The following is a 24,513-nucleotide window of genomic DNA, read 5'->3' as shown; positions in this document are numbered from 1 at the left end:
AAATTAAATTATTTAACTCCGCTATACAGAACGCCATGCACGGTCAGAAGAAGCGCGAGGAGGAACTCAACGAATACCAAATGCATTTGATTGCATTGCAGGAATGGATTATGGAGGTATCGCAACAACTTAAAGACCTCGAACCGACACCCGAAGTCGCCGAGAATGAGGAACAGCTTAAATCGCAAGCCGAACGTAGTCAGCAATTGCTACGCACACTCAAGGATAAACAGCAATCGCTGGAGGAGTTGGTCGAAAAGACGCGTCTACTGCAGCAACATGAAGATGTTGCGCCAATGGCCTGTGATCTGATGGATCAGCTTGAGCTTATTATTACGCTGTTGCGTGAGCAGATCACTGTAGCCACCACACGTATTTACACCATAGAGAAGACCATTGTGGAGTTACGTAAAGCTCGACAGGAAGAAGAGCACCGTAAGCGCGTAGCAGCCGAAGCTTTAATACAGCCACCAATCAGCGCACCAGCGTCTATTGAATCAAATGCTAGCACCATTGATTCGACACCGATGCCAGAGGAAGAAGTTAAACCAGTTCAAATACAAGCGCTCGCAGTAGAAACCCAAACGTCCGATAGTCTTGCCGCGCCACAACAGCAACCTGTTGTGGAGACATACACAGTTGAGGCGCAAACTAGTTTCGCAGAACCTGCTGTGCCATTAGCGCCTTTCGTTGAGACTACTGAGACTGCCATGCAGACGCAGAAGGAGCGTAAGCCAACCGAGAATATTTTAGTCACCTCAACCATACAAGCCGGTCAGCAAACTATACAGATTGATACCATACCGAATAAGGAGATACCTGATGTGGCAGAGGATGTTGAAATCGAAGCGCGTTATCATCAACAACCGCAAGGAGATGTGGATCGTGCCACCGAGCTGGTATTGAAGAATGTGCCGCAAGCATTCGAAACCACCTTTGTCGAACCTGATCAAACTACAACCGAAGTTGTGGTGGATGCAGACGGTACGAAGCACATTATTGTGAAGAAAGTAACGCGCACACGCCAACAAGTGGTGCAGCATCAGCAAATCAGTTCAATTGCCACGGTCACGGATGCCGATGGTAATATTCAGATACAATCCACCGGTCAATTGAACTTGGAAAATGTGCAAACTGCCGACACCAGTGGTGATGATCAACGCGGCTATCAGACGGTTGTAACGCAGCAGACACGCGGCACTGTTGTCGACGGTTCAGATCCGAATGCGGTGGTCGTTAAGGAGTTCGAGACTGAGCCAACAATCGAACGGTTTGAGCAACTGCAAACACCTGAAGGCCAAACCGAAATGATTACCGTTGTAAATGAGGGTCCGACAACCACAGCCACTTCGCAAAGCAGCATACGCGCGGTTGTGCAGCAAGTAACGCGCAAAATCATACGAAAGACACGTAAGATTATTAAGCGCATCGTTGTAATCGATGGTGTGGAACATGTCACCGAAGAGGTGGTTGAGGAGCCAGAAGAAATCGAGGTCAGTGAAGAAGAGTTGCCGCCACAGGTGAATGTGAACATCATACGCACCGTCAATGGCAAAGTGGTGACCGAGGAAGAGTTCGAACGGCTGACGAAAGAACCAGGCGTGGTAATTGAAGAGGTTTCGACTGATTTGTTGGAACCGCAGTTGCCACAGTCAAGCGCACCTGTAGACGAGGCTGTTCCATTAGTGACAGACTCAACGCAGCCGCAACAGGTATTTGCAATTGAATCTTCCATTATAACTACTACAACAACACAAACACAACCAACAACAACCAGTATTAAAACAACAAGTACTAAAGAAAGAACAACAACATCAACAGACCAAGCACCAGTAGAATTTGTTGATTTGCCCGCACCAAAAGTAGTTGAACAAAGAATAATTGAAACCGTAGAAACTACTAGTACTAGCCCTGTTAATATTCCAGCGGACTTAAGTACGACACCATATGAACAGACAATAGTAGTTGAAGAGGAAATTTCACCAAGCGTACAAAGCATTGAACCAACTAAACTCATAGAAAATATTCATGAGATTTGGCCAAAAGAACATCATTTGGTGCCAACTGATATCGATTTCTCTCATCATTCTGATGACGCACTCAAACCATTGGTTGAGACATATGAAGTTACAGCAACCACTGAGTCCAAACCAGTGGATACTGTTTGGCCAACGGATAAAGATACGGGTTATCCAGTTTCTCTGGAAGAATACAAATTCGAAAAAGTTATAGCACCCAAAGGAAAGTCTAAAGAAAGTGAACCCGAACAAAAGACGGCAATAGAGACAACAACAACTACTACAACAGTTACTACTGAGCAGTTATCGCCTGAGAAAATAGTCGATGTCACCGAAACCACAGAAATATCAGCATCCGTTGACACTGAATTAGTTATGCCGCAATTGGCTCCATTCAAAGAGCCGGAAACTTTAGTCTCTGAGCAAATCCCATCTGCAGTATTACCACCACCTGAAGTTTTGTCAGTGGAAGGTCAGTCAGCTCAGGAACCTACTCCCATACCATCTGAACCAACAGTATTACAACCAGAACTACCACCCGCACAAGTAACCATTGTCAAAGAGTCAGTAACAACACCACCCGTTGAAGAAACAGAAGCAGTTATTGTGGAAACACCAGCTAGTGAGCAAGTTTCGTTAACATCTAACGAAACAGATACTAAAACGCCACCGGAGGACAAGTTTCTGCACACATTACCTCCCGAAAAGTCCCAAATCGACATACGAGCTGCAACACAGCTCTTTATATCTGGCGAAGTGTTGGCCACTGACAGTGATTCTCCACGAAAGTCATTCACAGTAACTGCGCCCTCTATCGAGCAAACAGGCAGCGGTGTTTTGAAAGTTGTTATGACACCTGAAGAAGATATTGATCCTAAACAATTGCCACCTAAAGTGAGCATGACAATTGTTGAAACCTCAACGGTGACCGAAACAGAGCGTGAGGATACTACATCGCGCGGCGATGAATTGAATCTGACACCGGTCGATGCCAAGCGAAGTCGTAAGAAAAAGAAAAGAAAGGAAGATGTCGAGCCTGAATTTGAGCAAAGTGAAGAAGAACCTAAGGTTGAGAAATCTGAGGTGCCAGTGTCTAGAATTTCAGTGTCCGAAATCGACATTGAATCGCCTCGTGAAACTGGCTATGAAGCTGATGACGTATCTCTTTATGATTATGAGAATGAAGATTTAAGAAAGATGCGACATAAGAGGAAGAAGCAAAGATCAAGAATACCCGAAGATGCAGAGTCTCATGTGCCGTCATCAGAAGCAACACCACGTGATATTGAAACACCTAGTTTGGAGTCTGAAGGTAAAGTTAAGCAGGAGGTGATTGCCGAGATTAGCCCAGAAAGTGAAGCGACCAGCATTGAAATAGATACTTCAGTTAAGGTTGTGGAGGAAGCCATAGTATCGCCAGATTCTGATTCACCACGTGCGCCTTTTACTGAGCTAGTAATTCCCACCGAGGTAATAGAAGTTTCCTACGTGGAAGATGAACAGCAACAAACAACGCCACGTGAGGAAACGCCTGCACCGAGCTATGAAGAACCAATGAAAGAGATAAAATCTTCACAGACATCTCCCGAACATAAGCCCAAACAAGAAGAAATTTCTTTGCAGACAAGCATTGACATTGTACCAGAAAGCCAAGAAACTGAGGCGCAGACGATCACAGTTGAAATAACGGATACTGAAATGCAGACAACACCGCGTTCTGAGGAGCCGGTTACGCAAATAACTCTTGAGCCAAAACAAACTGAAGAAGAAGAAGTACAAACTGAGGTACCTTATTCTGAACCTCTGCCGCAAGCAGAAGTTCCTGCTAAGCCAGAAACCACAGAAATATCAAGCCAAACAATTGTGGTTACCACCATTGAAAAGGAACTACAAACCACACCAAAAGAATCACCACGCTCACCTGAGGCAAGTACCAGCGAAGTCGTTAAACCGCTAGTACAAGAGTTGGTCAAAGATTTGACTACAGATTTACCAGCTGAAAAGGTTGAAAAATCTGACCAAGCTATTGGGACAGATTACACAGTCACTCATGAGACTTACGTACAAACTCTCACCCCAGAACCGGTAGATTATGTTCAACCTGCAAGTACACCCGAACCGGTAATTGAAGAATTCATAGAACCAGTGCAAGTAGTTAAAGCACCTGCCGAGCAACGTGATCAGCACACCACCACACTCGAGTTGACTCAACTTGTAGACTCAACATCTCAGACCACTCCACGTGAGGAGCCTCAACAAATAGAACAGCCTATTTCTTTAGAACCAGTTACACTAACAGAAGATATTTCATCAACATTGACTTCCTTATCTGAGCCGTATAATATAGAAATTCAAACTTCGGTGGCAATACCGCCAGATACGGACAACTCAGAGATTGATCCGATTGTATATGAGCATACACAAACTATTGAACTGCCCAAACGCGATAAAAAGAAAAAAGATAAGAAAAAGAAGAAGCACGCCTCTCAAGAAAAACCGTACGAAGATGAGTCTATTGTCGAGCAGTTGCCAGAGGTCAATGTGAATATCGAAATAGCAAAGGACATTGTACCGGAAGCAGGTGTGGTGGTAACTACTACTCAGCAAGTTTCAGAAGATACCGGTTCACGAAATGTGGAAAAGAAGCCACAATTGGTGCAACTACAAATCACAAAGACAACGGTATATGAGGAATTTCCAGACTTGCCTCTACAGGTCAGCGAGCAGAATAAGGTCAACCTTACCAGTCAGCAAGGTGGCAAACCACGTTCCAGACCAACATCATCCGTCATGATTGAGGAAGTGAGCTCGCCAACGGAAGAGATTGTTGTACCGCTAACACCAGGTCCCGATAAAGAAATACCAGAAAGTGCAACTGAAAGCATTTGGTTAGCGGCAACAACAGCAGTTGGTGTTGACAATACACCTAAAGATGCCTCACAGGCAATGATAATGTCTGAAAGTCTACAACACTATCCTGGGTCACAAGTGAAACCAAAGACTGTGGATGTTTGGGCTGAAACGAAGCAAGTCATCGGTGGACGAATTAGATCATTGAAAGAGTCTACACCTGAGCATAAGCCACTTAGCAATGTTTTGCATTTAGCTACCCTATCTGACAAGATAACGGATGTGCCCGTGGAAGTACGTGCACAGGAAGTCAATCAAGGCTTGCACGATTTGGAAGCAGCTGTGAAGCAAGGTGATCGTACAATCATCGAAACTACCGTCATAACTGTTATCGAAAAAGTCTCTACTTGGCTCGAAACTGTTGAATATCGCGTGTACTTAATCAGACAAAACTCTGATGAAGGTCCTTCCGAACAGAAGTTGCACGATTATAATCAGTTGAACGATGAACTCGGTACTATTAAATCGAATGTCAACACACTCGAAACCCAATTGGAGAAAGCTGACCACTTGACTGGCCCAGAGGTGCAGCAGTGTGTTGATGCGCTCAAGGAGCATGTCAATGCGGTGGAAGTAGTGACTAAAGACAACCAGGCACAAGATACTAAAGAGTTGAATAAGTGGAATAATTTTGTTGTACTGATACATCGCACGACCACCATTTTGGAAGAACTGCAAGAACGTTATGACACCATTGTGTCGCAAGACATAACGCTGAATGGCAAATTGCGCAGCCTCGATGAATTGGAGGCACAAAACGCCGACGTACAAGCTAGTATCGCGGAGCTCGCACAAAGTGCGCGCGCATTTCAACGTAACTTCCCCGGCAAGAAGGTGCCGCAAGACATCTACAATTCTTATGAAGTTTGTAAAAACATTGAAAACAACATACTGGCTGAACGCGACCGCTTACTACAGTTGCAGTCATTAGCCGAAGAGTATGAGCAAACACTCAAAGAATTCACCAACATCACTGTGCTGGCCGATAAGATGGTCGAGAGTCCAATTATATCCAGCACATTGGAACAGCTCAACAATGAAGTGCAGAAACATCGCAAGTTCTTTGTAAACCTCAGCCATTGCCGTGCCATGCTGGAGTCACTGGAAGAGAATATCGATACCGAGACGAGAGAGAAGCACGCCGAGTTGCATAAAGAGCTCTATAATCGCGCAACTGTGCTTTTGGAAAAGGCTTCAGAGCGTTCTTCGAAATTAGTGCAAGCTGCTTCACGCTGGACGGTATTAGAGAAGGGCATGAAGGATGAACTGCAATGGTTGCATGTGGCACAGCAACGTGTGCCCGATTTGTCCGCTGTCACTTCTGCAGACTACGACCAATACACAACACTTTATCAGTCCATCAGCAGCGACATCTCAAATCACTATTTGAAAATGACACAACTTTCAAATATTTCCAATAAATTGCAAGATCTCGTACAGGCGCCCAATCTAGTCGAAGAGACAAACGAAGCGCTCATTGTACTGCTGAAATTGCGTGAAGAAGTCTCCCTATATCTGCATCGTTTGCTTGTCTTCAAAGAGATTTGGGCACAGTATGAAAATCAAACCGATAAAATGGAGAGTTTCGTACGCGAAGCTGAGAAGGAATTACGCAACATACATATACCCGAAGATCCACTAGAGCAACCAATTGAACATATGCGTCAGTTCTGGGAGATGAAGGCCCACTTTGAAATGCACAATAACATACGCAATCAAGCGGGTCATAGTTTCGAAAAGGCGCTACAAGTCATACCGCTCGCCGACGAGATGCTACAGCGCCAATTCCATGCACAACTCGAAGATCGTTGCCAAAACATAGCGATCGCTATTGAGCGTATACAGAATAATATTGTAAATAGTCTCGCCTCGCAAGACGTGCCACCCGAAGAAAAACTGAAGTTGGTCGAACGTGAGTTGCAAGAAATCTATCTTACAATGACCAGCATTAAGGGTGTAATCAAGAATGAGGAAGAGCTCTGCCTCTACATTGAGCGCATACAAGTGCTGCGTACGCGTGTTGGCTTCATTGGCAACGAATTGGGACGCATTGGCCTGCAAGAACCAGCCGTAGAACCGGAAAAGGTGGGCGAATTATTCGCTCTCTCGCACAAGATTAACACGCAAATTGCCGAAGAACTCGAAGGCGCATCCGTGTTGCGCGAACAATTACGCGCCATACAAGAAGGCATACAAAATCTGCGCAAACATCAAACCAAACTCTCGGTCATTTTGGATGAATGCGAAAGCGCTGAGAAACTGAGCAGCGAAGCCATTGAAAAGGCGGTAATCGATTGTCAAGCAGTTGGTGAAGATCTCATCGGCAATTGGCAAGAAATCATGCGTATACGACAAATGTTGCATACGTTGCCGATGCGCTTGAAGATGTCTGTGTCGCCTGTGAAATTGGAGCGTGACATCTCGCAGCTGCAAGACGATCATGCCTTTTTGGAGAGCAAATGCACGAATATACTGGCAATACTGAGAAATCGTTTGGCGCTTTGGTTGCGCTACGAGCGTCAGCTTGAGTTGGTGCATGATTCCGTGCAGGAGACCGACTTTATGATGGAATTGCTAAAGGTACACGGCCAGGTGGACTACGAGCGACTGCGCAAGGCCACTGAGCGGCTAGAGGTAAGTGGCAATTATCAAAATGTGGGTGTTTTAAGTTTGTAGGTGCTTGCGAAAGCGTGTTGCTGAAGGGTGTAGGAATGATTAGTGAGGGAAAATATTAAGCAATTTATTTAAATTTATTATTCCTTGCCTGAACGATTGTACAATTTTCTCGTATACATATATTTCAGAAGCTATACGAAGTGTTAAAATTTTTTGGTTTTCAAAACTTTCTAAACGATTTCGTGCTTCTTCAAGCCCTTTAAATAGGTTTAGAGGCAAGTGCGCTTTGTTGACAACAGCAAATTACAAGTATTCCGGCGCGATTTCACAATACTTCCGTTAAAAATAATAACGCGCGTATAAATAGGTGCCAGAAGTCAACGCTTTACATACCAATTCGATTGGCTTGCGATATTTTTAAGGTACTGAAGACAATCGTGAATATAATTAGCCATGTCCGAAATGGTAAATGAAGTGAAAATGATTTGCTTTAATTACTCGAAAAATGCCGGCGCGAAGTGTGTGTCCGTTATTCACACGCGTGCTATATAAAATGTAGCAGTGCGCCTAAATGAGGCGCTGCAAGTCAATATACATACACACATACATATGTGTTTGTGCTGGCGCATGCATATGTATGCGCGTGTGTGCAAAGAATTTGGGTCTGCCATTAGAAGCGCTTTAGAGAGTGAAGTTGTAGTGTGCCGCAGCCGTAGGGGACAGCGCCGCGCGCCAATGGGCTAAGCAAAGTGGCAGCCACAAGGCGCTCTTGTGTTTTCCGTTGTATTTGTTTTTATACTTCACTTCTTTACTTTTCAATATTTTTTCTTGCTGTTTGCTTTTGTTTTTGTATTTCTTGTTGTTTCGGTGACTTTTTTGTGTTGATTAATTTTTAGTACGTGCTAAGCTTTTGACGCGAACGGGTGCTCAAACGACGGTGTTTGCGACGCGTCGATCAATAGTTGGTATTTTAAATGTGTTTTTTGTTATTGCCAAGGCGCATATATTTAAATGCTTAACTGGCGCAAATATTTCGTGTACACGTTTTGTAAACTCTGGTGTTAAAAAAATTTCCTAAAATTAAAATTCTTAAATAATATATATGTACACATGTTGATTTAAGCAAGTGTTTTCGCCCGCCAGCTGTGTACTAAGTAAGGGTTTAGCACGAAAAAAGCATATCTATATAATAAATAATATATATCATATATAATATCTCAATTGTGTTTACCCGTGTTTTAACAACCGTTTCTGTTGTTTTTTTTTAACTGTTTCATTGTACGCACCAAAGGGTCTTGCTGGTGATTTGCAAAATCGTGAAACACTCTTGGATGACTTAAAAACCTCTGCTAAGCCTCTTATCGAAACATGCGACGTACAAATTGTCGAACAGATCGAATCGGCCGTGCAGGATGCGGTTGTAGCTTGGAATGATACGTCCGATAATTTGCTACAATTGTGTACGCGTTATCAACGCGCTGTCGAGCTTTGGGAGAAATATCGCAACGCCTCGGCGGCCGTACGCAGTTACGTTGAACAGCAAATGGATACGGTGAAGAATTTGGATCAGCCGCTGGAGACGCTGCAAAATGCTAAGGTAATTAATTTTATTATTTAATATTTTTTTTTGTTGTAGTGGTGTGATAATTCGTAAAAATATGAAAGTAGAAAATGCAAGCAAAAGGTTGATATCGTCAAAATATGAAGAAAATAATGTTAGTCGAATATGAAATTTTTATAAATCAAAAAACAAAAAAGGATTTATTTTTATTATTATTAAAAAAAAATTTATTTTTGGTAAACCAAAATTTTTTTATTATTTAATTAATTTATTTTTGGAAAAACAAATTTTTTATTAAAAAAAAAGCATTTTTGTTTATCAAAAAAAAAATAAAAACTTTTTATTATTGTTAAATAATACATTTTTTTTCAAAAGAAACTTTTTTCTATTATAAAAGGCAGCAATTTTTATCAAAATAAATAAATAAATTTTGTGCACTGCTGACGTTCTCAATAATTTTTTTTGGTCGCCGAAGAAGTAATTTTACGTTCACTTTCTCTAAACATTAGAATATGCCGATTTATTGCTTGTGGATTGGGTGGCTAATATTGTAGAAAAAATAATGCAAATTATTTAAAGCATAAATTTAGTTCGCTCAAAGTATCAAACACAGAATGTCTAAGCAAGTTTAGTTTTATTTTCATTTCTGTGGCAATATAATAAAATAGCTTAAGTCTACTTAAGCGTAGAATTTCAGTATTTTAACGAATTTAATCGAGGCTCGAATTTATATTTCAATTTAAATGATATCATAATTTTGAAAACTTCAATTTATTATAAAAATAAAATAAAAATAATACATCCAGTTTATTACGCAATAATTTAATACCTACCTTAGCTTATATGGATCAGCTCTTTTAAGTATTGAAATAAGTGAACTTGCTTCGAAGCCATAATAACCTTCACAGATAAAAGAGTTTTCCTTACAAGAACTTGATTCTGATCGTTCAATTAGTATGGCAGCTATATGCTATAGTGATCCGATCTGTACAATTTTTTTGCAGATTGCATTATTGCCTTAGTTATTAATCCATGCTAAATTTCTTGAAAATATCTTGTCAAATGAAAAAGTTTTCCATACAGACACTTGATTCCGATCGTTCAGTTTGTATGACAGCTATATGCTATAGTCGTCCGATATCGGCGGTTCTGACAAAATAGCAGCTACTTTAGCAGAAAAGGGCGTGTGCAAAATTTCAGATCGATATCTCGGATTTGATTGAGCGACTAGTACTAGTTACTATTGCCACAAAGATATATTTTAAATCTTTTGAAAACTAAAAATGCTAACTTAAAGCACCATAATTATTTCAAAATGAGAATTAAAGTAATAACGATAATAAAATGTAATCAGTAAGGTTATACATTAAAAATATATAACGCATATTTATCTTGTTTTTTTTTTTTTTTTGTTTTTATATGTTTTTTTGTGATGTAACTTGTATCATAACTAAGCTGCTGACGGCTAGATGAGTCGCATTGTTTTCAACGAAAATTTGAAATTTAAGTTTACTACAAAAATAACTGGCCACTACTACTAGTATGTAGTGTGCCCATTTGGGTTTCAATTAATTTATGCTCTTTATTAATTAAGCTTTTGTTGTTGTGCGCCAAAGGGCATAATTGATTGCTAAGAACTTGTGGAACTTAATTACAGCGTGCTTATACGCTTATGTAAATTAGTCGACCAATTAGTTAATATTACTAGGAAAGTGACCTGAATTTAGGCGGTTGCTCAAATTTATTTTGTAATCATTTATTTTTATTTTTGGTCTCTTCGGAACTGATTGTGGGTGAACATTTTTAGTGCGTATTACAAATTATTTCTGGTATAAAGTTCAACGGTTCAAGTTTGTTGATTATGCTGGTTTAGTTGATGGCGCACAAATGAGAAGTGAGCTCATTAAAAAAATTTTGAAGGTTATGCTTTAGAGGAGCACTATTTTTTTTTAAATTAAAAACAAATAGGTCGTAGTAACTTATTGCCACTTTTTATGTGTACTTATATATTAGGATGGGTCAAAAAAAATTTAATATATTTTATACGAAACTATTTTTAAGTAATATGCCATTTTCTTACAAAATTGTGAGTATTCCCATTTATAATAATAATTTTTTTTTCAATGAGTTATAAAATTCATAAAAAAAAATTTTGCTTTCAAATAATCAAACATCAACCGTTAATATCTTTTAAACGACCTTTCTGTAGAGCATTCAATTTCCAACAAAATCTGTGAAACAAGATATTTTTGAAATAATAAGAAGCGAGATTTGCATTTTTCTATCTGATTATAAGAAAAAAATATAAAATTGTAAGTCGATGGACCTTCCCGGTACAATTAAGAGCTCATGGTTGGAGAGGCTTTCGTAGAGGCGTCTAAGCACGTATTTCTCAGAAAACAAAACGAAAAAAAATTCGTTATTTTGACCCACCCTAATATATATGTATGTAGACTTATTAAATTGCTACAAAAGCAAAGCAGGACTGAAAGATTTGAGAAGCTTTTCTGATACTAGTCAGCTAATTTATAAATTTACATAACGAAATTATGACTTAATTTGTACTTGTAAGGCAACGAAGTTTTAAATACATACATATGTGGCTTTAAAAATTATTTTCAAATTAATGCGTACTTTTTTGGCGCGAAAATTTGCTTTCAAAATGCCACTGTAGTCCAATTGACCACAACTTTGCATTGTTGAATTTTTATTGCTTACAAGTATGGTAAACAAGTGAAATGTGCTGATTAATTCTTCAGTGTTGACAGAAAGAAAGGAAATATGTTTGCATATTTCAAGCTTATCAGCGATTATTAAAGTCAACTATAAGTAAATATGTGTGTTTGTATGTATATAACTTTGCAAAAGAATTTTAATAACATATGTAAATATATATACATATATATGTATATTTATTATATATATATATATATATATTTTTTTTTAATATATATTTTTTATATATATATATATTTATTAGTTAACTTATATAATTCTGCGTAAGCAAGGCAAGAGTTGAAGTTCTTTCGAAAACCACATTGAGCTTATCGCATATTTAGTTATTTTATTATAATTTTTTTACAAAAAGGAAATGCGATGGATGCTAATATTTGCTGTAGCAATAAAAAAATCATGATTTTATAAAGTAAAAACACGCAAAAATGTTAAATTCGTTTGCACCAAAGCTATAATACCCTTCACTTCATTCAGTTTGTATGGTAGCTATATGCTATTGGGGTTTGATCTGCACAATTTCTTCAGTGTATCCACCAATGTCTTAGGCAATAATTTATGCCAAATTTCGTAAAGATATCTCATCAAATAAAAAAGTTTTCCATACAAATACCAGATTCCGATCGTTCAGTTTGTATGGCAGCTATATGCTACAGTAGTTCGATCAGAATAAATTTCTTCGGATATTGCACCGTTCACTTCGAGAATAATCCATGCCAAATTTCTTGAAGATATCTTGTCAAATGATAAAGTTTTCTATACAAGCGCTTGACTCCTACCGTTCATTATTAATATACGCTGTTCAGGGTATAATAAAATTATTAAACCACAAAATGAGTAAGCTTGATTGCTCGAATTAATTCCATGTGCTACTTGATATATTTCTTTATCACCAAAATTTGTTGGTAGTTATGCTGCGGTCTAAAAATTTACACATAAAACATAAACTTATGTATTAGTGCTTGGAATATGCTGACAAATTAGCTATGAACTGTCGGTTGACAATGACAATGTTGGAATTTTACAAACCCCAACTCAATGTCGCAAACAGAGATAAGCTGCCTTTTTGAGCTACTTATATACATGCATACATATCTACATAGTTGTTTCATTATCTATGCTGGCGCAAATTCATACCGCCGACTACTACATATGCTTTGAGATAGCGAAAATTCTACTTATGTAGATCATTATGTATCATATGGCACAAATATGAGATCACTATGATATCATAAAAACAGAAATTGTGCATACACATGAGTAAAAACGAAAACAGCACACCATTGTCAAGCTGGTTTGTTAAAGGCTGGGCGCATTATTTTCCGGTCAAATATTTGCGTAGCAGCATACTTACATTTCCAGGTATATTTTGGGATATTCAAGTCACATATCCATGTACATGCCGCTACTTGTGATACTCTTAAGTTTTTATGCTGTCATAAGACGTTTTCAGTTTAGCAGCATTAGCTTGTGTAGGTTTGTATATGCAGCACCATATATCACCAACGACAACTGTTGACAATTTGAATATTCTTTTTCAAATATAAAATATTTTGTTATTTCAGTGGCTTCTCACTTAGTTAGACACATACATACTTGCTTGAATACGTATATATATTTTATACCTATATGTGACCAGTGATCAGTGTGTGCACGGAATTTGTGTGAACTGGACATAATAATATAATCAATAATAGAAATAAGAGTTGTTAGTAAAATATAAAGACTAAAATTAACAATAAATACATATATATTTCCGCATATATATATATATTATACTTGTATACATATAGTTATATTAGGGTTGGTCAAAAAGCGAATAATTTTTTTTTTCGCTTGGTACTCTGAAAAATAGGTTCTTGTACACCTCTACGAAAATCTTTCAAGCATGAGCTCTTAATTGTAACGGGAAGGTCCTTCGACTTACAGTTTCTAATTTATTGCTTATCATTAGATAGTAGAATTCAAATCTCGCTTCCAACTACTTGAAAAAATATCTGGTTTCAAAATTTAAATTAAAAAAAAATATATAAAAAAAGTCTCATGCGATTTTTTCGTAAACCTAACCGCTTAAAAGTTATTAATGATTGAAATTTGATTATTTTAAAGCAACATTTATTTTCTTATAATTTGTATAGATGAATGAAAAGACATTTTTTTGAATTGGTAAACTCATAGTTTTTCAACCAATATAATATTTATATATAGGTATATATATATATGCAACTATATATACATAAATATATGCATTTTCATACAAAATGTAGTGTCACGCAATCAATAATTTGTCCTTTTTATTGATTATCTGTGTGCCGCAACACAGGTCGCTCATACGCACAGGCGACCATTTGAAAGTCATTAAGTATACTGGTTATTGCATTTCCGTATATATGGTTTGTGTGCATATGCACAGTGTAAAATATTTAGTGACACATTTATTTACTACACATATTTACTCTTATACTATGCACATACAACAACAACACTAAGTACACATATTGTAACTACATATATCATACATAGATATGTGCATTTGTGTGTGCATGGCTAGTGGAAGTGAACGGAAAAGTCAACGTACGCGCGTAGTAGCCATTAGAGGCACGTAATTGCATGACGACAGTAGTGGCACAAATTTAGAAGTTGGCAGCATAAATTGAAGAAACGGACGCCGAAAAGCACACGAGACATAGCATTAGCAAATATATACACATATTTAATTACGTAGAAACGTCAGTGTGAGCGCATTGTTTTAGAAAATAGCGATATGCGCTAGTAATAGGCGCTGCATATTTGGAAGCATTATAAATGAAAAATTACTTGTGAGCTAAATTTTTCTTTAAGACACAAAATTTAAGCGGCAACATTTAAATGCAATGTCGAGGTGTACACGTATGTGTGTATTTTAGCTGCATTTTTGTAATATATTTTTAAATATTATAAATTTTAAAAATAATATAACAATAATTTAAATTTTTTTAAAAATCTTAAATTATGGCATTTGTTTATATATATCTTCAATCTCTATTCCCACACAGATTTGCCAGGATAATTTGAACTCGCAAACGGATCGTTTGTCTGAGCTGCGCGATATCGTTACGAAAATAGCCGCCGATATTGGTTTGGATGCCTCCGGCCTTATGCAAGGTGAATTGGATGCGTTAGGCCAACGTTTGCAAGACTGCAAGGAGGCCATTACCACATTGGCTAATGTGGCCGAAGCCAAGGATAAAGAACGCAAGGCCATCGACGAGAATGTACAGCAAACGAAAGCGTACTTGAACAATGTACAGAAGGTGAGTTGCAATGACTTTTCCAATATATAACTCACAATATATACACAAATATACACATAAATATATACACTCATATATCTATCAAATACTTATGTACAACTCAACGCTGCACATTATCTGTTCGTAATTGCAATTACGCATGCACACAATCACAATCTGCCAGTTCCTATGCCAAAGCGCGTCTTTCAGCGTTCGCCGTTGGCGCCAAATATGCGTGCTTGTTTGTGCGTGTTTTTTCTATGCCACAGCGTCGTTTTCAAGTTCATTAATTCCTTAATAGAATTAAATACTTTAGATGGCGCTTGAAGATATCATAAATCTCCGGTGTTGCCTCTTCCATGTTTTTGTCGATTGATTTCATTTATTTATTAGCAAGTTTTAACACGAATGGCGGGCGCACACACCCAAAAGAAAACATATGTTTGTTTTAACATTGTATGTGGTGTTGTGCTGTTGATTTGAGTAGATTTAAGTGTACGCGAAACTGTGAAAAATAGGCCGGCACGTTTTCCAAAATGGAAGTTTATGAGTTTTTGTTGGCAATATCACATACATGTTTAAACACGTGGTACATACATTTTTCGTTGGTAATATTGATTTTGTACAGAGTTGTGGCATATACAAAGCGTATAGTTTATCAGAATATATTGGCAAAAATATGTTAGTAGAACAACTAAAAATACTTTAGTACTAAAAGTCACTTGTACTAATTTTTTATATTGTTAGTTTAGTTGCTTTCTTACAGTAAATAAAATATGAAATTTGTTCCAAAGATGTTAATATATATTTAGCATATCCATCCCACAACTAGTTTTTAGTTTCTTTTGGATAATATATTTTAGTACTATAACTTAAAATATTTTAGTACTATGAGTATCGGTGGTACAATTTTTTTTTATTGTTACAATTATTTGCTACTTTATTTTAATAAATAAAATATGAAAAATGTTGTTCTAAAAAATGTAGTACAAATTTAGTACGAAAAATCTGCTGTGGAATTTTTGTATTCACACTTTCTTACTATAAATTAAAAAAATACGAAAAAAGTTTTTTTCTAAAATAATCAGTACAAATTTGATATATCCACTCCCATATAGTATTTTTTTGTGTTCAAAATCCTTTAAAAATATATTTTATTATTTAACCGCCAAATATTTTTGTACTAAAAATTGGTTGTACTAATTACTTTTATTGTTATAACTATCTACAACTTTCTTGCTATATGGAAACATTGTAAAAAAATGTCTTCTAAAAAATTTAGTATATCCACACAATATATAAAGTTTTTTTAATTCTTTGGAAATTTAATGCTGGCAAATATTAATTAAAATACTTTAATACTAAAAGTCGGTTGAACTAAATAAAAAAAAAAAATTTTTTTTAAAGATGTTTAAAAAAAGTATATAAATAAGTTTGTTCTAAAAGAGTTGTATTAAATTTCTTTTATTGTTATATTTGTTTTCTTACAATTAATAAAATATGAAAAAAGTTTGTTCTAAAAGTTTAGTACAAAGTTATTACATCCACAGCACATCTAGTGATCTTTTGTTTTCAAACAAATTCTTAGAAAAATTAATTTTAGTATTTTAACGGAAAATATTTGTGTACTAAAAGTCGGTTGTACGAAATTTTTATTATTGTTACAATTACTTTCAGCTATCTTACAATATATTAAATATGAAAAAAAGTTTGCTCTACAAAATTTTGTACATCCATATCACATAAAGTGTTTTTTTTTCAAAATTCTTTGGAAAATTTTTTTGTAGTAGATAATTAATTTGAAAATATTTTAGTACTAAAAATTGGTTACACACAATTTCTATATTGTTATAAATGCTTGCAGATTTCTACAATAAACAAAACTTAAAGAAATAAATTTGTTCAAAAAATTTACTACTAATTTAGTTCTGCGAGCTGTGGTGGTGTTTTTTGAATTCTTTAGAAAAGTAATTTTAGTATTACAAAAATATATTTTAGGACTAAAACTATTCTACAAATTTATTTTACTCTTATAACTACTTAAAACTTTATTTTTATTGTAAATTTATATAAATTATTTTTAGTACAAATAAGAGCAGAGCATTAGCTTTTACAAGCGTGTACTAAAAATTTGAAAAAAATGGCGTTTAAAAGTAATCTTTATAAATGCAATTATGAAAACATAAATGCAAAATTGTATTGTACTATAACATAAATTTTAGTCTGCAAAATTTAATTAGTATTAAATTTTTTAAATTAATATTTATTCCATATATCAATGGCACATTCAACTAAACTTTTAAACCAATGAGGAGAGTTCAGTAAAAATACCGTTAGTACTAAACTTGTTTAGTATTTCGCAAGAGACTGACGTTGTTTTTTAAACATTTGCTGAAGAAGTCAGTATACAAGTACATTTGATTTGCTCGCTAGGCATGCAGACATATGCGGGTCCTTTACTTTGCCAATTGAGTGTGGCATCATTAAAAGCGTTTTATAGCCACACAAATGCCAATGTGTGCGTGTGTGTGTACTTATATACAAACATATATGTATATATACTGCTCACCAGGTGGGAGTGTATAAAACTGCTGTTCGCTTGGTTTTATATTGACTTTGAAACGCCGCCACAAACGCGTTCTGTTTTGCGGTGAAGTCATTATCAAATTATAGGAAGTTATACTTTTTTGCAATTACCTTCTTCTAAAGTCTTCTAAATTGGTTGTATGAACTAAAACTATGTAGGCCTAGTGCTGTGTATGTACAAATACATATGTATAGTAAAAGTAATATATAGCACAAATTTGCGAATAATTTCTTGATACTGAGTTAGGTGGTTGTGAGTGGGTGGATAGCGAACTGCAGTAGACAGTCTAATGCCACAGACTTCACTAACGCACATGCTGACACAATACACGCGGTTGTATTTGTAAACGTTGGTAATTGATGTGATTGTAATGCATGCAACGGCCAATTTAATAATGCAGGCTATGGCAATTACAACAAAAAGTGGCACAAACAATGTGGCAATTTTACTGGCATTTAAACACCATTCGCATTCAGTTGCCGAGCCGATGTGGCTGAGTGCATTTCGTGTGCGCTCCAATCATTTCAATCATTTCTATTCACATTAGCATTTTTAATACCAGCTTTTCGCAAAATAAAATTAAAACTTAAACTAAATGCTACGCCATTTACAGGATGTCGATCGCCAAGCGCAGGTCACAGCGGCCGGTGTGCCTAGCGAGGAGCAGTTAACGGCATTGCGCACCCACTTGCAGACACTGGCACGTACCGAGGAAGAGCTGAAGCAGCTGCGTGAGCGAAATATTGAGAATACGACGACTGAACGTGGAAATCTGGCTGATGATGACAACACCATTATCGAAGTGCTGGAATTGTGGCAGAAAATATTCCAAGACACCTTCCAAGAGTATCATCGTCTCTCCACACGTTTGCTGCGCAGTCAGAACAGCGCTGAGGCATTGAAATTGTGGCGTCAATACTTGCAACACGTGCAACAATTTCTTGCCTGCAATATACCCGAAGACTATACAAGTCTCAAGGAGCAACAGCATTTGTGTGAGATTCATCAAAATCTGCTTATCTCGCAGCAAAACGTACTCGCCACACACACGGAAGCCGAGCAGCAACTCGAACCAGCACTCGCCGAACAATTCAAAGTGCTCACGAACATGCATAATGAGACGCTGTCGCGTATTATGCAACGCAATAATGAGCTGGAGGCGCGCATGACTGCTTGGAATACATATCGCGCTGATTTGGCTGCGCTACTCGAATGGTTGAAGGAGCGTGAGAAGGAGCGTACACGCTTGCAACTGCGCTACATACACCTGAAGCGCGTGCCACGCCTCAAGCAGCGGCTTGATGAGTTACTACAACAGCTGCCAGCAGGCGAAGCAATGTTGACGAAATTGAAGGAGCAGCAAACTGGTTTACTGCGCTTCTGCGACGATGCGCTCGCCACCTCCATACGCATGGAACAGTCAAGTGTGGCACAGCGCATTAACAACTTGAAGGCCGCACTCGAAACATGGAATAGCTTCCTGGTGAAAATCTCACAGTTGGCGAGCTCTTATGAGCAACGTGTCGCTCAGCTGGATACCGAGTTCGACAAAGTGCAACAATTGGTAAGCAAAACAAACACGCTGTTACCCACTAGCGCCAATGATATACAGGATTGTCTAAGTAAATTGCGCGCGCAGCAAGTACATCTTTCGACGCTCACGCAAGATCTTGAAGCGCTCAATGTCACACAAGAGGAACTCAAAGAATGTATTAGTCCGCATGATATGAAGGCCATAAGACAGAAGATTTGGCTGCACTGGCAGCAACACGCTGATCTCGAATACCAACTTTCGACTTTGATAAACATCATTGAGGAGCGTTTATCTTTGCATGCGCTCTTCAACACACGCTACGAGCGTTTGGCGCACTGGTTAAGCGATTTGGAACATCGCGTTGAGCGTGATTCAGACATCTCAGCCATTGCGAACCCCGAGGACGCAGCACGTCAGCTGGATAAACAAATCACCGCTGAGCTACAGTTGCGCGAAAAGGATCGTGAATGGCTGCTGTCTACGGGACGCGAGCTTATCTCACTCTACACAGACAATTCGCGCAATGCAGATGCCATACGACACGAGGTGCAGGAGAAATCGGATATGCTAATCGATCGTTGGGAACGACTGAAGTACCTGAGCAAGCAGCGCGCCAACAAGATTGGCGATTTGAAGATGACACTGCTGCGACTGGAGGAGCGCATTGCCTTAATACGTGCTTGGATGTTCGAAGTAGAGACCGAATTAGATAAACCGCTCACTTTCGAGTCGTACACACCACCAGTTATAGAGGCGAAACTCAAGGAGCATGAGAAAATACAACGTTCCATTGAGAATCACAGCAGCAATGTTGGTGAAGTGTTGAACTTGGTTGAAATGCTGCTAAATGACGCGGATACCTGGCGCTCGCATGTGCACACCTCGAATCTAGGTGTATCTGCGCAGAATCTCGAGAAACGCTGGAAGAATGTCTGCCAGCAATCTGCTGAACGCAAGCAACGCATACTTACCACCTGGAATTTGTTGCAACAATTGATCAAGTTTACAACTGAGTACAAAACTTGGCTTAGCAAACAGGAGACAGACATTGCCGCCTTTGAACGTGATCTCTCAACCTTGTCGAAGGAGGAAGCTGCCGCACGCCAAAAAGCTGTCGAAACCAAGCTGCGTGAGCTGGAGGCACAAGAGGTGCCACTCAACCAATTGGCGCAGACTTATGCCAAACTCATGATGAGCGCTGGCGTTGACCCCGAGAATATACAGAGTCTTACCATGCCGACAAAAGTAATGTTGGCGAAGTGGCGTCAACTCGGACCACGTTGTCACGCTGTTATCGATGTTATCGATAAAGATGTCAAACTGCGTCGTGATTTTGAGAAGGCACAACAGGAGGCTGTAAACGCACTGACCAGTATACAAAGCGAACTTGAACGGTTGCAGAAGCAACAGCCAAGCACACCCGCCGAAGCACAAGCTGCAGTAAAACGTATCGAAAACTTGGAAGCCAAGCTAAAACAAGCCGGCGAAAAGGTAGAAAATGCTGACAAACTGGCGGCCGAAACTAAAACCAAAGCGAAACAGGATGAACTGACGCGCATCGTAACGCTCATCACGCAATACACCACCATTTGGCGTGAACTGCAAACGCGCATAATCACAATCAAAACCGAATGGATCGCAAAGGCGGCCGCCGCCGCTAGCGGTATTGCCGGCGCTGTAGCAGAGGCAGCAATCACCGCCACACACGCTTCCGAGGCCGATGCCAGCGTGCAAGTGAACACTTTGTCACAGCGCAAGCTGCGCAAGGCGCAAATGCAACGCGAAACCTCGATCACCGCCAAAGATGCCTACATCATGGAGCTGGAGACAGCGATTAAAGAATGCCAAACCAATCTCGATGAACTAAAGCGCACCATTTGCGACAAGACACGCAAACCGGGTCCGCAAAAGATGTCCAAATTGATTAGCAATGCACAATCGTCTACCGAGCTGGTGAAGCATTTGAGTCAGCTGTTGTTGAGCGAATGCCAGGCGAGCGCCGACGAAGCGCAAGTTGAGACAGTGGCAGAGCTGGCGCTGCGTTTCCAAACATTGCTGTCGCAATGGAAGACGCGTCAACAGCAAGATCAAAAATCTAGGTAAGTGACGGTCAAGTAATTATATTAGCCATATTAAGTGTAAATGTAAATAACTATTTTTACTTTGGTGTTGGGATACTCATATTATTATTCTCTGTTTTCTTGTTTATTTACACTCTACACACCTACACACACGTGTGAAAACTAAAACAATGCCATTAAAACAAAAAAAAAAAAAAAAAAAAATTATAAAAAAATAACGCACGCCTTTACACATGCTTCATGTCACGCTCTCAAAATGCTATGTCTCAAATTCACAAACGCATTTCCATAAAAAATGATTAACAGAAGTGCGCTTCCCGCTGCATACAAATTGACCTGTCCACAGTAAGTGCCATTACACTGTAAATTTATTTGTACATACAAGCCAACATAACTGTAAATTTAAGTAAATTTTCTTTCGGTGTTTTGCATCTACTCATACTTAATACTCACTCACTCAATACTGAAGAAACCACTAATTCATTTTGTTCTCTCATACTACTCTCTCAAACAGTGAGGTCGGACGCCTGACTTGCCCGCTTTGCACACAACGCAATTGGCAGCAGATCGACAACGATCTGTGGCGCCTCGAGCAATGGCTGCAGTTTGCCGAAGGCACACAAAAGGTGCAAACCACACCACCATCGAATATTGAACTGCTCGAGGATGTGGTGCAGGATCATCGTGAATTCCTGCTCGATCTTGAGAGTCACAAATCGATTGTGATGAGCTTGAATGTGGTCGGCGATCATTTGGCCACACACACATTGGACACAGAGAAGGCGCGCCAATTGCGCGATCGTCTCGAAGCCGATAATCAACGCTGGAACACAGTTTGTATGGTCGCTGCTAAATGGCAGGGTCTATTACAAACTGCGCTCATGGGCAATAGCGAATTCCATCAGATAATCGATGAGTTGTGCGCATGGTTGCAGCAAACCGAACAGAATATCAAATCATCGGAACCGGTGGATTTGACTGAGGAGCGTAGCGTGTTGGAGGCGAAATTCCGTAAATTCAAAGAGTTGCGCGCCGAATTGGAACGTTGCGAACCGCGTGTAGTGAGTTTGCAAGATGCTGCCGATCAGCTGTTGAGGTCTGTGGACGAAACGAGCGCCGAGTCAACGCACACCTATGCAAGGTAAGCGCGCGTATGCGCCAAGCCGCAGGGCGGAACGATTAAAGTAGGGGGTTGTACGAAACAAAAGTTGTGTAAGAACTTGCGATACGTTTGAAAGTGGGCTGAAAATAATAGTTTGTGAACAAAAACAAAATACAAAAGAGAAAATTAAAAGCTAAAAGAGCATACATGATTTTCGCTTGGGAAAACCGAGTTAAGTTACCACATTAAACAACGTTGCGAAGAATGGGCTGAGATGAATGTTAGCAGTATTTTATGTAGTAGTTGAGATTGTAGTGTAGACTTTTGCTTTGCTAAACTTGCTTTGTAGACCACTTGACAGAATTGTTTTATTTTTCGTAGCAACAATACAGATAATGCATTCTATTATTTAGTTTTACAATTTTTATATCTATAACTTTTATACCTATAAATTTTAAACCACATACTTCATAGTGTCATAGTGCTTTGTTTGAAATAAAAAAAAGTTTATGTGTTCGAAATACGAAATTGTACTAACACTTATTGTAGTTTTCGGGTTTTTTCTAACAAAAAGTTTGTTCAAGTTTTGCTTAATAAACATTACATAAAAACTATATAAAGGGATTTTAGCGTGAAAATGGGCACACATAGTAAATATAATAATATATAAATTATATAAGGAAACAACAAAATGTATGTATTTATATGTAAGAAATTGTAAAGTATTTACTGTTGAGGCTTTCAGTTTTGAGAGCTTAATGAAAACATATAAAAGTAATAATAAATTTTTTTAATGCTGGAGCTTTCATTTGTGAAAGCCTAATGAAAAGATATAAAAGTAATGCTCAGATATGGTAATGTTAGAACTTTCATTAGTTTAATGTTATCAGAGAACTTGTAAAGCTACATGTTCTTTTCTCGCATTGAAAATTGCCATTTTCGTAAAGAGCTTAAAGTTTTGTGGGCTATAAAGAAAAACTTATTTTATTTAAGAAAAGAGTTTCTTGTTGAGGCTTTCGTTTTTAAAAGCTTCATGAAAACATATAAATACTCAAATATTTTAGTGTTGTAGCTGTAGCCTAATGAAAGCATATAAAATCAATACCCAAATATTTTAATGTTGAAGCTTTTATCAAGGAAAGCTTTATGAATAATGAAACCGGTGAACTTGTAAATGCCTTTTAATATCACATATTATTTTCTCGCATTTAACACGGCTATTTCGTTAAGAGCTTAAAGCTGAATAAGCTTTGAAGAAAAGCTTTTTTATTTAGGAAAACAGCTTCCTGTTGAGGCTTTTCTTCTTGAAGGCTTAATTAAAACATATACATAAAAGTATTGCTTAGATATTTTAATTTTGAAGCTTTCATCAGTGAAAGCTTTATTAATAATGGCATAAGAGAACTTGTAAATGGCCTTCAATGCCGCATGTTCTTTTCTTGCATTGAAAATTGCCATTTTCGTAAAGAGCTTTATGCTTGTGAAGCCTTAAAATTTTGTTTTTAATTTAGGAAAAAAGCTTTAAGCTCGGTAATCTTTAAAGAACAACTTTTCTCATTTAGCTTTAATATATACATTTTTGAGCTTTGAATTATGACTTTTGAAAAATGAAAGCTGCATTTAGTTTGACAAAATTAAAAATTGAGTAGCTTTATATATATTTTTTTAAATTCTACATATTATATATTTGTCCAAATACCTACATCGTTGAATATTTCATATGTGTGCCCCTGTGCCGATATTATGTAAACAGTTATTTTCATATTTGCACTACTTGAGAGCTTTCATAACAGTAACTTCCATTGCACTTGGGGCTTATAAAAGAAAAAAATGTAATCCATAATGAAAATAATGACATTATGTCCATTTTGTTCTATTAAAATTAAGATATATGTGTTTTTCCTTACTTTTATTCTACTTCATACATTTCGTTATATACATAATGTAACGGTATATAACCCATTGTTATTTTAGCTTCTACCATTTTACTTTACAACTTACTTTATTGCCATATTACTCTTTGATTCTCTTTACCTTTTATGCCTACATATATGCGTACTACATACATATATATATATAATCTATATGTTATATAATTT

The 24,513-nt window shown here is 37.8% G+C and overlaps 1 protein-coding gene across 8 annotated transcripts in view; it reads left to right on the top strand.

Moving 5' to 3' along the window:
* Msp300 (Muscle-specific protein 300 kDa) overlaps nucleotides 1-24,513 on the top strand; it is a 186,188-nt gene that overhangs the window by 156,038 nt on the left and 5,637 nt on the right. For 5 of the 8 annotated variants that reach the window (XM_070107521.1, XM_070107524.1, XM_070107517.1 and 2 more), the window contains 6 exons: nucleotides 30-7,562; nucleotides 8,836-9,141; nucleotides 14,874-15,131; nucleotides 18,311-21,330; nucleotides 21,619-21,657; nucleotides 21,827-22,453. In XM_070107521.1, the coding sequence (XP_069963622.1) occupies nucleotides 30-7,562; nucleotides 8,836-9,141; nucleotides 14,874-15,131; nucleotides 18,311-21,330; nucleotides 21,619-21,657; nucleotides 21,827-22,453 (11,783 nt within the window). The remainder of the gene's footprint in view (nucleotides 1-29; nucleotides 7,563-8,835; nucleotides 9,142-14,873; nucleotides 15,132-18,310; nucleotides 21,331-21,618; nucleotides 21,658-21,826; nucleotides 22,454-24,513) is intronic. The other 3 variants (XM_070107523.1, XM_070107520.1, XM_070107519.1) reach the window with 1 other exon arrangement.

Source organism: Bactrocera oleae, chromosome 3 (assembly GCF_042242935.1).
Source record: "Bactrocera oleae isolate idBacOlea1 chromosome 3, idBacOlea1, whole genome shotgun sequence".
NCBI classification, from domain to species: Eukaryota; Metazoa; Arthropoda; class Insecta; order Diptera; family Tephritidae; genus Bactrocera; species Bactrocera oleae.
This window is presented reverse-complemented; position numbering and strand designations above follow the sequence as displayed.